Below are 13,844 nucleotides of genomic sequence, written 5' to 3' on the forward strand. Positions count from 1 at the left end.
TGGCCCACCACCACCTCTACCCGAGACCATCCCATCCGCCTAGACAAACGCGCCCGCCCCCACCCGCGAGGAGATCCCCCACCATCCCCTATAAAGCAAGGAATAGTCGCGGCCTGCTCGGAGCTTCGCTAAGCTTGCAGCTAAATCCTACCATAGTGCCATTAGTGGTAAGCAATTAAGCAGCGTCGCGGCCTCTTGGGTGAGAGAGAGGAGGGACTGGGATGGAGGCGGGGCTGGCGGCGGGGTACTGGGGCGTGGGCAGGCTGCGGTGCGGGGCGTGCGGGGGCTCGCCGGCGGCGGTGCACTGCCGGACGTGCCCCGGCGGCGCGTACCTGTGCGCGGGGTGCGACGCGGGGCACGCACGGGCGGGCCACGAGAGGGTCTGGGTCTGCGAGGTGTGCGAGCGCGCGCCGGCCGCGGTCACGTGCCGGGCCGACGCCGCGGCGCTCTGCGCCGCGTGCGACGCCGACATCCACGACGCCAACCCGCTGGCGCGCCGCCACGAGCGCGTGCCCGTGCAGCCCATCGGGGCGGCCGCGCCCGCCGCGGACCCGCTGCTGTTCGGCTTCGGCGCCGCCGCAGCGGAAGAGAAGGATGACGCCGCGGCGGCCGCCGGGATGCTTGCCGGTGGCGCGATCGGCGGCGGCGCTAATAGTAAGGTCGACGGGAAGCTGGACTTCCTGTTCGCGGACGTCATGGACCCGTTCCTCGGCCAGGACTTCGCGAGGTTCCCGCTCGCCGACAGCGTCGTGCCTAACCATGGATCATGCGGCGGCGCGCTGGACATTGACTTCGGCGGCGCCGCCGCCGCAGCAGTCGCCGCCAAGCCGTCCTACAGCTCCTACACGGCGGCGTCGCTCGGCAACAGCGTAAGTACTTAGTTGATTAGTGATTACCTTGCCCCTCTCTGATTGTTTGTTATCATCTCTTCCACCTCGTGGGCACGTCTTCCTAGTAGCAATAGCTAATCGGTCTTGGCTTTGGGCCTTTGGTCGAGCAGGGCTCGTCGTCGGAGGTCGGCCTGGTCCCGGACGCGATCTGCGGCCGCGGCGGGAGCGTGACCGGCGGCGTGATCAAGCTCGACTTCGCGCAGTCCAAGGCGGCCTACCTGCCGTACGCCGCAACTCCTACCCACAGTGTAAGACCATAATGCAAGACGAACATGGAGCACGCGTGCGTGCTAGCTATCGGGTCGATCATCGATGCGCCGCCGATCTTATTAACTTGGGTTTTGGCACGAGCAGGTGTCGTCTTTGGACGCGGGGGCGACGCCGGATCGCAGCGACGGCGGCGTCATGGCCGGCAGGGTCGCCGCGACGGCGCCGGCGGCCGTGGAGAGCCGGGAGGCGCGGCTGATGCGGTACCGCGAGAAGCGCAAGAACCGGCGGTTCGAGAAGACGATCCGCTACGCGTCCCGCAAGGCCTACGCCGAGTCGCGGCCGCGCTTCAAGGGGCGCTTCGCCAAGCGCGCCGACGACAACGACGCCGACGCCGACGCCGACGCCGAGGCGGCCGGCTTCCCGACCGCGGCCGCCGCCGCGCCGCCGCCGAAGCAGCCGCAGGCGCCGCAGCCAGCCGCTTACCACCCCTACGTGCTCGACTTCGCCGCCGGCTACGGCGTCGTGCCCACCTTCTGATCGACGCGCCGCTGGCGTCGTGTGTGATTGCTGCGCCGCGTGCCACGTTTTTGAGCCGGCCGATCGATCGATCCGCGCCGGCGTAACGCACGCATCGGTGTTCGACGCGCGTGCCGTCGTGCTGCATGCGCGCGTGTTTGCTAGAACGGTGAAGCTCTAGTTGGCGATCACCGGTTTTGGGCTGGCCTCGATCGGTTAAATTAGCAGGCTAGGGCGTACTTCCTAGTTCCTACTACGTGTTTGCTGGAAACGGCAAGTTTCCACTTTCCAGTTCTGTAATTTTGGATCAGGGAGATGCTTAGCATCTGACGAAGCTCTTTGAATGATTCGCTATGCTAGTATTTGTTTGGAACGCCATGGATCTCTTTTGCAAGGTTGCAAGGCTAGCCACGGGCAGCTTGTGAGGCTGGCAGGCGGTCCAACTTATCAATCCCTGCCATCAAATTGTTTGTCCCTGACGACGTCTCCGTTCCTGAGAATTTAGATGAAGATCAACAGCCACAGTCTTCATAAGAAGAACTCGTAACTCGTTCACATCGCAGTCATCATCAAGTTAATTTGACTTGTTTCCAGCAGAAAATTGCCATCGGGACGGATTGACATAAACATGGGTATAGTTTGTTAGATATATATTCGAATTTCAGCGTATTTTAATTTCGAATATTACTACTGATCCATGACGTTGAAGAGTGATCTTGTGATGACAAAGCAAGTGCTTGTGTTCATGTTAATTTCACTAAATAACATGAAATCAGAGATGGTTTAGAATTTACCCTAAGGTGGGACTGATGCCAGTGAAACCGGTTGTGCCATTTCCATGAATAGACATTATGTCGGGCAGGGCTATTCAATAGTCGAACCGAGTCGATGCCGTGCAGACGGCTGTTGGGAAGTAGTCAAGACGATTTTGACAACTACGTCCAACAGGAAATAGTCATACAGTTTGAGGTCGAAGTAGTCGTTCATGCCTCCGAGATGTAGACGAAGTAGTTGGATGCGAGAAGTTGTGTGTAGACACTTCCCGAAAACCTGATTGCCCATGATCCCGCACTGGATCTTCAGCGTGCAAGGTTTCGCAGGCTTTGCTGCTTGCTAGAACTGCGCAGCGATAGAGATACTAACAATAGAAAATAAAGGGAGAAAGAAAGAGGTCTTCTAGATACGAGTACCAAAGTGTAAGAGATGTATTTGAATGTGGAGGCTGTCTCCTTATATAGGTGATAGGAGGGAAACTTGGACACAATTCCCATCAAGGCGCACCATTAACTAGCTATCAATTCTCCATTTTACTTCAGTTACAACCAAATCATTACTCTCCTCAATTATCCACGCGGTATTAAGAGCAACTCTAAGAGACTCTCTATATCCATCCTAATTGTTAGAAATAGAGATTTTGATGAAAAAATAGCCTCCAAGAGCTTCTCTAAGTGGTTATCCAAATATAGTCATCATCTATTCCGAATTTCTCTCTAGCCAAAGATTAGATAACGAAAATAGCTCTCTAGAGTGTAAATAAGATACAGAAAAAGTGTTGGAAAGTAAAGATGTATAGAAAGCGATTTTATGCACATGCCTCTCCAAATGATGAATTAAATAGTGAAATTGGAGATGCTGTAACCATCTCATAACTTCCCAGCATTAACTCATGGTCCTTTTAATTTTTAATTTATTATTCGAATAAATAGGCCTAGTCCCAATATTCAAACACAGTTTGCAGATGCAGTAGGTTCCAGCACAACCTAGAGAGAGAAGGTGTTCCAGTGTTCTACAGTTCTCCTGATGCCGAAACGGCAAGAGAAGAAACAGTTTGAGGTGCCGTCCGTGCAATCCAACTGGTCGCGCATTGGCGGAGTGCTCGGCAAGGCCGTAGGCGAGTAGGCCTTGTGATTGGTCGCTGATCTCGTCCCATCGCTTTGCCTTCGCTTCAAGCTTTTTGCTGGCATCTTCCTTCCGGTCTCAGTCGGTCACGCCTACCATCGGTAGCAGTAGCACGTAGCAATTCAGCACGTGTTTCCACTTCCGTTTTCGTAAGGAGGCAAGGCAACAACCTTTAATTGCTGTGCTACTGCTACGTTTCGAGGAGGGCCGCCGGAGGCGATTTTTTCTTTTTTATATTTAAAAAAATCAAAATTTCGAAAATATATGTCCGTTTCGAAAAATTTCGAAAATATATCCCGATCGCCCCCTGGGGGCGACAGGCCCTAAATGTAATTTATTTTACTTCAAATTTGCAACGAGATCCCTGGTCGGGGGCGCGCGGAGACAGGGTCCAGTCGCCCCCCCCCCCCCCCCCCGCGACAGAGGGCCTGTCGCCCCCCCCCCCTCGGGCGACCGGATCTTGACCCCCTGTATAAGCATTCTACCCCCATTCCCTCCTCATTTGAACCCAAAAATTCCACCAAAAATCTAGAAAAAAAGAGAGGGGTGAGGAGAAGGGAAGCGGCGAAGTCCTGCCGGATTGCGCACTTGTGATCTGCAGGTTAGTACATTTAGCTTATGTATTTTTCTATTGGTATTGTAGAGTAATTTAATTTAATTAGTGCTATAGTAGAACCATTTAAGTAGGAGTTTAATGATACTTTAGTTACGTAGTAGTAAATTAGTTTAGAAAATTAGTACTACGCGTTTATTATTACAATTGCAGTACTATTAGAGATGTGTTTATAAATTAATTACGATTTAGAATAGAATTTCGCATATGCAATATAGAATTTGAGTGTCATCACGTAGTTATGAATACTTATATGTTGTAGTTGAAATCCATACTTAGTTTTTACGGATTATTGAATAAGGTAGTGAAGTAAAGAGTATAACTCGATAAGTATTCTGTGATATACAGATATGTCGAGTAAGATGCAGTTTCAAGTATTTTTTGCTGACTACAATGTTTTGTATGGTCCAAATGGAGTAGACCTTTCTGCCTTTAAGTGCACATCTAGCGCCATAGATAAACCTCTGGAGAGGAGTTTTGATTACATATGTAAGTGGCTGCACCGTGGGTTCCGTGTTGATCAGGAGACACATGTGATGACCGTCCAGTCTTTTATTAATTGGGAGGTAGAAAGTGATTTATGGGAATTGATGATGATACACAGCACTGATGACTGGTAGAAGTACATGCAAGCAGCTCTAGAGCCTGGGTGGCCTCTGGCCATTCTTGTTCAAATCCAGGAGAAGACACAAAATAAAATCCAACATTGCAGATCAAGCAACTCCGAGTATTCGAAGAGAGACCAACTATGTTGAGCAAGATGAGTCGGAAGAGATAGAGAACCAAAACATCGGACCACATAGCCTTGCTAATGAGGGAGAGAGGATACATAGCATTGTGGACGAATTAGAGGAAGAAGACCAAACCGCAATGGAGATGGAAGAATGTGAGGGCTCATCTGATGACGAGCAGTACTCATTGCCAAAAGAGTGGAAGGAGCATGGTTTTGGCAATCATGTCGCAGAAGACGTACAAAATCAGGAGTGAGAGTACAGAGGGAATGAGGTAGTGCAAGGTGCAACATATCCAAACATTGAAGCCGTAAAATATGCTGTGAGACTATGGGCAATATCATTGAAACGAGAATTTAGAGTCGTAAAGTCTGACAGTAAAGAATGAGGTGAAGTGTGTGAATGATGGATGTCCATGGCGAGTACATGCATTCAAGGGAAAATGGAAGTCGAACTGGAAATGTTCTATTGTGACATAGCACACTTATTTGCTGTCAGAAGTTCTTCCCTCGCATCGCAATATATCATGCGACTTTGTTGCAAAGCAAATATATGGGTTGATTATGGGCAACCTAAATTATGAGCCAAAAATAATTGTTCGACACATTGAGCAGACTTACCAGTACACCATTAGTTATTTGAAGGCATGGCGGGCTAAACAAAGGGTGTTCGAGATGCGGTTCGGCACATACGAGGCATCATATGATAACCTACCTCGTATGTTATCCCAGGTTACTGCTAGAAATCCTGTAAGCTTTTATGACACATATCTCGTACCAACCGTGACTAGGGGGCAAAGCATTCTGCAACGAGCATTCTTTTGTCTAGGTGCCTGTGGTAGGGTATTTCAGTGTTGTCTTCCGGTGATCTGCATTGATGGCACATTTCTGACTGGAAGGTATAAAGTCAGATACTCACCGCAATCGGGGTAGATTGCAACAACCAAATAGTTCCGCTCGCATTTGCATTTGTTGAGAATGAGAACTTAGACAGTTGGTATTGGTTCCTTGAATGAGTCAAGGTTCACGTTGTTGCTGCACGTCCAGATGTGTGCCTTATTAGTGATAGGCATATAGGTTTGTTACAATCAATACTGAAATTGCAACGTGGAACTGCGACAACGCCTCCATTGTGGTCCGATATCCAAAACAGGTGGTGCATTAGACATATGGGTGCAAACTTCTATGACCACTTCAAGAACAAGGATCTTAAGAACATGTTTAAGAGGTTATGCACCCAAAATCAACAGAGAAAATTCAATGCATTATGGCAGATGCTTGATCAATTGACTGCAGAGCTAGTGAAGGTAAGGGCATCAGGAACAAGCACGAGTCAGGCTGCAGAGGCTAGGGATTCAATTGAGAAGCCATTTTCACACTGGATTCGAGGTGCACCTAAGGAGAAATGGTCATTCCTTTATGATACCAACGAAATACGGTATGGTATTCAGACAACGAACCATGCAGAGTGTTTCAATATGATTATGCGTTCTTGTCGTGCCTTTCCTCTTGTGGGAATTGTTGAGTTCATCATGTATGGGTGCATGAAGTATTTCAGAGAGCGTTACATGGCTGCAAACATAAACATCAGCAACCCCAAATTCAGTTTTGCACAAGAGTGACACAATATATGCAACAGAAGATTGAAAAGACCAAACTGTACCGCGTCATATCAACAGGTACAATGGAGCACAGATTTGAGGTTCTATGCAAGGATAGAACTGGTCGTGGTATCCGTAGAGATAGGGTGGTACATGAGAGTTTGATTACAGTAGATGGCAAAGGCTTATGCTCTTGCATGAAGCCTAAGTTATTGCATTTGCCATGCTCGCATCTCATTGCGGCATGTGCAGAGTCTGGGTTGCAGCCAGGAGTATTTGTTTCACCTTACTTCAGCAAGGAAGCAGCTGTATCCACCTGGGGACATGAGGTATACGGGATTGGAATAGTGGGACCTTTCATTCAGGATAATGAGGATAAGATGTTTATTCCTGATCCAGCCACTAAGAAAGGCAAAGGCCGCCGTCAGACACGTCGTATTCGGAATGGTATGGACGAGTCCGAAGCAAGCAAGGCACAAAAGCGTTGCAGCCAATGTGGAGCATTGGGTCACAACTACAAGAAGTGTCCTCAGAATGAACTTCACGATACTGCTGACGTCGGTCCTTCCGGAAATCCCAGAGATGGAGCACCTCCTACGTTCAAACGACCATCGGCGAGAATTGCTCGTGGAAGGCACTCGGTGTCATGATCCAGCAGTGTGCAGTTTGTACCTATATACTAACCGTGCGTGGAGTTTGTATCGAACATATCTGTAATATGTAGTAATCGTGTATCCAGTTTGTATGGAACATATCTGTAATATATAAATATCGTGCGTGAAGTTTGTATCGAACCTATTTGTAATATGTAGTAATCGTGTGTGGAGTTTGTATCAAACCTATCTGTAATGTATAAATATCGTGCGTCCAGTTTGTATGTAATATATATGTACCTATATGTTCTCATATATTTTTGAATGCAGATATGGAGATGGACTCCTTGTTAGACCCAGTTATCAATTCGAGCCACAGGTCTTTCTTTGCAGCAGTTGAGCACCGAGCCTTAGAGGTGCTACGTCCTCGTCCACCTGGGGAGGCGATCTCTATACACCACGATTGGGTTGACAGGTATGTAATGAAATATTATTGTTTATCACTTATGTATTCATCGATATTCCTTTGTTTCGACAATTTTATTTATTGCAGGTTACATGAGTTCGGTCTACTGACTCTGGGCCGTCTTGTCGAGGGTGGGCCTATTCAGCTCGACCGATCCCTCCTGACGGCGCTCGTTGACAGATGGAGGCTGGAGACACACACGTTCCACCTCCCGTGTGGGGAGATGACTCCTACGCTGCAGGACGTGGCCTAACTCCTCGGCCTCCCTATCATCGGGGAGGCTGTAGGTCTGTGTGTGGTGGCGGCCTCGTGGAAGGATGACCTGGAGGCCCGTTTTGCCCTGGTTGACCGCGTGGAAGAAGCAGGTCCGATCAACCCGCACCCGCGAGCAGCAGGTCCTTCGAAGACCTGGTTCCTACAGTTTACAGTACGTATTCATTGCATATTTAAGTTTAATTGTTACAATTCACATGTTGCATTGTCAGTTCAAACCATTAATCTCAATTGTTTATGCAGCCTACCCTGTTGGCTGCAGATGCTGACGAGTACAGTGTGACCAGATCGCTGGAGGCGTACCTACTTTGGTTGTTTGGTTACATCATGTTCAACAACACTCATGGCAACTCGGTGGATAGGATTCTCCTTCCGTATGCACGGGAGATTGCGGATGGGGACGAGGACGTACCACCCTACAGCTGGGGTGAGGCGGTACTTGCAGCCACTTACCGTGGACTCTGCGACGGCTGCATGAAGACACATGGGAACGCTATCCTCGCGGGGTGCCCACTACTGCTACAACTTTGGTCGTACGAGAGGCTAGCCGTTGGTCGGCCCATCGTCAGCCACGAGCCTTACCACGAGGCCATGTATGGCGACGAGGAGGACGACAGGCCCACTATGGGAACTCTCTGGATCTGGCGTCAGGTACGTTCGCAACAAATCTAATTTTGTTATTCATTGTTACATGATGCATTAGCGCACTTTTAATTTTACTTATTCGGACTGCAGAGGTCCTGGGCGCATGCGCAGGTTAGACGCGCATATCCTGAGTTTGTTTCGGAGCTCGACATGCTGACGCCCGAGGACGTTGTCTGGGAGCCTTACAGCCCTGAGGCTGTGGCTACCCGTGCACCAGCAGGCCTGTCTTCGCACTATTCCGCGAATGCGAGCCTGTGGTTTACTACAGCCGTCCTGGTTTACGATATCGCGGTTGAGGCATATTGCCCCTGGAGAGTCAGGAAACAGTTTGGGCAGCGCCAGGAGTTTCCGGTGCCCACCGCGTTGGAGCGTGTCAGTCGCCAGGACCACAGGTAATTATGAATGAACTTGGCTCATACATTCTGTCGAATCTAACGATTCTTCGTGGTCCACTTTTGTAGGTTGTCAAGGAGTGGATTGCCGTGCTCTGATGATTGGCTCACCAAGATGCAGCCGTGGGTGGACCAATGGGAACATGCAGACGAGCACTTGGTCCATCCAACAGGACCACACACAGACAGCTCCTTTAGGGCTTACCTCACCTGGTACTTACCCCGGACTCGGGCTCGTCTGGTTTATGTTGACACTCACCCACAGCCACACCAGGCGAGGCCTCAGGATGGCTATGCCCGGCACCACGTGGAGGCACTAGCTGGCGCGGTGAGTCTCTTGATCATATTTGCATATATATATTAATATTCATAAGATAATTCATGTGTTTCTAACTGTTCCTTTACTGAATGGATGCAGTTTCGCCTTTGCAACATGATGGAGACGGACTGCTCGACTTACCTGACGAGGGTACGTGCCGGATCCCCAATGACCTAGTTTGAGCAGACAGAGGCATGGTCGAGGCAGCGTGACCAGTTACGTTCAGTACTGCACAACTTGGGAAGCCGTGTGCAGTACGAAGACAGCCAAGGGTCGTCCCAGGCCTTGTCGTCGTTCCCGTGTCCGGCGACCGTGCACGGGCCGACGTCGCAGTACTACACAACTGCAGGTAACATAGATATCTCTTTAAAATTAGATCAAGTGTTGCTACATATTTACTAATATCACAAACAAGATACGATTCAGCTACTGCGTTCGGCCATACTGGAATGTTTAGAGGGGCACCACCAGTTGGCGGACCGTATCCAGGGATGGTACCGGGGCCACAGATACCGGCCTACACAGGTTAGTTTATGTTTTGTATTTTGGTTTCTACATGTCATGACGAAAGACACGAGCGTACGCTAACATCCGCATTTTATGCGTATGATTTTACCCCGATGCGGGTGCCGGACCTTGTTCCTCCTTTCGACCTGGTACAAAACACCCTATCAATACACTCACTAATTTACCACACAACATATATTGGTTTACATTTATATGTTACGCAGGGTTTGTTTCGAGTACGTTCATTCCAGATAACGAGGGCGTCACCTTAGACGAACTCGACAGCTTGACTCCAGACTCACCTGGCGCGCACGGTGACCCCGATGTCTTGGGGTATTCACAGCTAGGAGGAGCACCACTTGGGATCTCTCAGCAGCAGACACTGCAGCCCCTTTTGCGTCCTGAGCGACAGGTGAGGTCTCCGGATCGTCACACCTACTCCGAGGGCCATGTCCGTGCCCAGCAGAGGGCTAAGAGGGTCCGACGCCCTAGGGGTGGTTAGATATATCCGATGTTTGTATCTCTGATATTTATTTGTAATGAGATAGCTGTGGACCGTTTATTTGTACACTTCAATGTTCGTCTCTGATCACTCTCGTATTTTCCATCATATACGATAGATGGTATGTTTATGCTTTGCTGCTCCATTAGGACTAACTACGATTCAAACTCGACATTATATACATGTTAAGTGAATGCAAGTTAGGTACGAGACATACATACAAGCATAATACAACATTACCAATACTAAAAGCGAATACATCTTGAACCAATGATCATCATATGTTATAGATCATGGTATGAAATCATCTAGGTCGTCATCCCAGTTGACAGATGGTGGTGCTGCAGGTGGTGTAGTATGGCTCGACGAACCCCTTGCCTTTTCCTTTCTCTTTTTTCTGGATCTACGTTCATGTACAGGGGGAGGAACATCATGTCTTGTAGGCCATGGTTTGTGGGGCATAAAGTCATCCATGTCGTCATCCCAATTAACACAAGTTGGTGGTTGAGGTGCTGCAGCATGACTTGACGAACCTCTTCCCTTTTCCTTTCTCTCTTTTCTGGATCTAGGTTCATGTACAGGGGGAGGAACATCATGTGTTGGAGGCTATGGTTTGGGGGGGCATGAAGTCATCCATGTCGTCATCCCAGTTAACACAAGTTGGTGCTTGAGGTGCTGCAGCATGACTTGATGAACCTCCGGTCATCTGTTCTTGTGGAGGCCAAGTACTATCACCCGAAGATCTTCTCCACCTCCTTCGCCTAATTTGCGGCATAATTCCACCGAAGATACATACTAATTTACGGAAATTTGGTATCGATTTGTTAATCAACTCCGTGTCCTCGGGGTAATCCTAGCATATAATTAAACAACAATGTTATTGTTTCAAACATATGGATTCCAAATGACGGACGAGATTAGAACTGAATGAGAGTTACCTTAATGTGCATCTCACACACCTCTGGCCGCATCCATATCTTACAAGAACTTTGTAAAAATCCAATGATATTAGGATGATTCGCTAGTTCACATACTCTCATGTATATCTTCCAACGTTCTAGCAGGTGTCCCTTTACATCTTGCATTGTAATACCTCGAAATAATGTGAAATCTTTAAACTCTACTACTTTGGACAACACCATCTCTATCGTACCATCCGCTAACGGATCCAACTTCTTACTGATAACAAGATGGGTCATGATATCAAGTATTATATTAGATTTTTCTTCGGTCCATGAAAATCCTCCACAATTGGAGGTAGCCATTGCCTTATGCTGCAATATCAATAAGGTACTGTCATAATTCTATTCTAATTTATAATTAATTTAAAAACAAGTCTGTAATAGTACTGAAATTATAATACTAAACGAGTGTTCTAAAGCACCAAATCTAATTCAGCTAATTCGCTAATTATATTAAATTGTTATACAATATCAACAAATTCATACGAAAGTTACCGGTAGATCACAAGTGCGGAATTCGGCAGAGCTTCGCCGCTTTTCTTCTCCTCACCCCTCTCTTTTTTTTCTGAATTTTTGGTGCAATTTTTGGGCTCAAATGAGAAGAGAATGGAGGCCAGGGCTTATATAGGGTGGGAGACCCCCTGTCGCCCGTGGGGGGGGCCTGTCGCCCATTGGGGGGCGACAGGGCCCTGTTGCCCGTGGGGGGGGGGGCGACAGGCCCCCCACCCCCGGCCAGGGACCTCTTTGCAAATTCAAAAAAATAAATTATATTGAGGTCCTGTCGCCCGTTGCTTGGGCGACAGGACCCCTGTCGCCCCTGGGCTGGGCGACCGGGGGCCATTTTCGAAATTTTTCAAAACGAACATATATTGTTGAATTTTTTTTAAATATAAAAAAGAAAAAGACGCGCCGCCGGAGGGGGGCTCCCTATATCCCTTCCGGAAGATGGATAAAAGATGTACCTATAAAGCCCATGTTACATGGCCCATCAGAAACTCACAGCGCAGCGCGATCCTCCGCCCCACCGCAGCAGGGTGCTGGTGCCCCGTCCTGTTCGTTGAATCGTGCAAGCATCTGCAAATGTCACCAGGAAGGTGCTGGTGATGGCAGCTGTTTTTTTTCCTTCCTCAAGTTGCATCAACAATTAATATTTTTACTAAACTACAGTCAGCATTTTAAAATACAAAATTCAACATTTCTTCAAAGTTAATGCAACATTTCTTGTAAACTAGTTAAACATTTTATATAAAATATTGAAACTGTATATACAAAATGTTGAGCATGTATTCTCAAATGCTGCAATAGTATATTCTGAATGTTGATTTTTTTAAAAAAAATAAAAATAATTAAAATATATGCATATGTGATCTTATTTTGTTGCATTAATTCTAAATAGTATCATGGTTCAAACGGAATCCAAAAAGCAATTACGGTTTGAGAGAAAAATAAAATTAAAATTTCTAATCTAAACGGAATCTTCGCCTCCACCCATACCCAACGTCAACCCACGTGCACAGTGTTGCTGTCCGCTCCAATCCCATCCGCTTGATTCAGTCCGCACGAATCTCAAACACTAGAAGTTCAATAGCGTTTTCATCTTCTAGAAGATGTATAGGACAGCAGGCCTCCTCCATCTGCGGTTGCCTGATAGACCCGGACCAATGTATTGGTGCGGCCCATGGGCTTCATGGCCTGGAAGCGGCTACCTCCTCCTCTCTGGAATTCGACGAAGCCCATGGAGAAATTGATTCCGACTGGCCCAAGCATTGAAATTAAACGCTGTAAATTCTGAAGAAGTTTTGGTGGAAACACACACAGAGAGAGAGACAGACAGAGAGATGACGAGCATTGTGCACTTCCGAAGGAAAATTGACCTGTCAACCATCAAGAATATATACACTCCGGCGCGAGTTGACAGGCCACGGGGGCATCCAATTCTAATCCATGCTGTCCGTGTACTAAGCTAAGCATGAATGAATGAATTCTTGACGTTTTCAGGTGCCCTTCCACCCAAATCTGGTTCTCTTATTAGGACCCATTTGGAACAATCACAGTTTATTTTATTTTTAAAAAAAATTCTCTCTCATTTTGCTTGAGCCATCTACAGATATTTGCCCGAGTTGACGCGCCACGGGGGCATCTAATCCATGCTGTCGGTCTACTAAGCATGCATGAATGGCTTGACGTTTCAGGTGCCCTCCCACTGAATCGAACAGGGACGCAGTACGACAGTGCGTGGTTGCCGAACATCTGGTTCTCTTAGGGCCCATTTGGAACCAGCACAGTTTATTTTTCAATTTTTGTCTCTAATTTTGCGAGAGCTATCCACCGAAATTTCGATAGTTTTCACGCTGTTTGATTTTTTTTTGGTGAAGCGGAATTCCAATTCTGAACGACCTTTTTACGAGCTGCTCGTTCAGGTTAAAAACCTCTACCAGAACAAACTTTTTCTCCTTTCATGTGACCCGACCCGACATGACGCCTGACGGCCGCCCAATGCACTGTGGCGGCCGACGGGTCGATGACAAACTGCACCTGACGGCTCGCCCCCAAGGCCAGAACGAAGTTGCCGCAGGCCAGTCAGAGCACACTGTCCCTGATCGTGTCGTAGCACAAGTAAGCACAAAAATTTTGACCAATAATTAGAAGTACTAAATAAAATCAATTTACAAAACTAACTCCACAATTCTGCGCTACTTCGCGAGACGAACCTAATGAGGCCTTTG

At 48.0% G+C, this 13,844-nt stretch overlaps 1 protein-coding gene across 1 annotated transcript; it reads left to right on the forward strand.

The window, feature by feature from the left end:
• The first annotated feature begins 116 nt into the window (after nucleotides 1-116).
• On the forward strand, nucleotides 117-1,994 carry LOC120654826 (zinc finger protein CONSTANS-LIKE 5-like). Its single transcript, XM_039932489.1, has 3 exons — nucleotides 117-869; nucleotides 1,001-1,138; nucleotides 1,245-1,994. The coding sequence occupies exons 1-3, from the start codon at nucleotides 222-224 to the stop codon at nucleotides 1,635-1,637; spliced, it is 1,179 nt and encodes a 392-aa protein (XP_039788423.1). The 5' UTR covers nucleotides 117-221; the 3' UTR covers nucleotides 1,638-1,994.
• The last annotated feature ends 11,850 nt before the right edge of the window (nucleotides 1,995-13,844 follow it).

The sequence above is a fragment of the Panicum virgatum genome, chromosome 1N (assembly GCF_016808335.1).
Source record: "Panicum virgatum strain AP13 chromosome 1N, P.virgatum_v5, whole genome shotgun sequence".
Classification (NCBI taxonomy): domain Eukaryota; kingdom Viridiplantae; phylum Streptophyta; class Magnoliopsida; order Poales; family Poaceae; genus Panicum; species Panicum virgatum.

Coding starts and splice junctions, on each gene's coding strand:
- LOC120654826 (XM_039932489.1), top strand. CDS start 222: ATGGAGGCGGGGCTGGCGGCGGGGTACTGGGGCGTGGGCAGGCTGCGG. Junction 870..1,000: donor CGGCGTCGCTCGGCAACAGC/GTAAGTACTTAG, acceptor TTGGTCGAGCAG/GGCTCGTCGTCGGAGGTCGG. Junction 1,139..1,244: donor CCGCAACTCCTACCCACAGT/GTAAGACCATAA, acceptor TGGCACGAGCAG/GTGTCGTCTTTGGACGCGGG.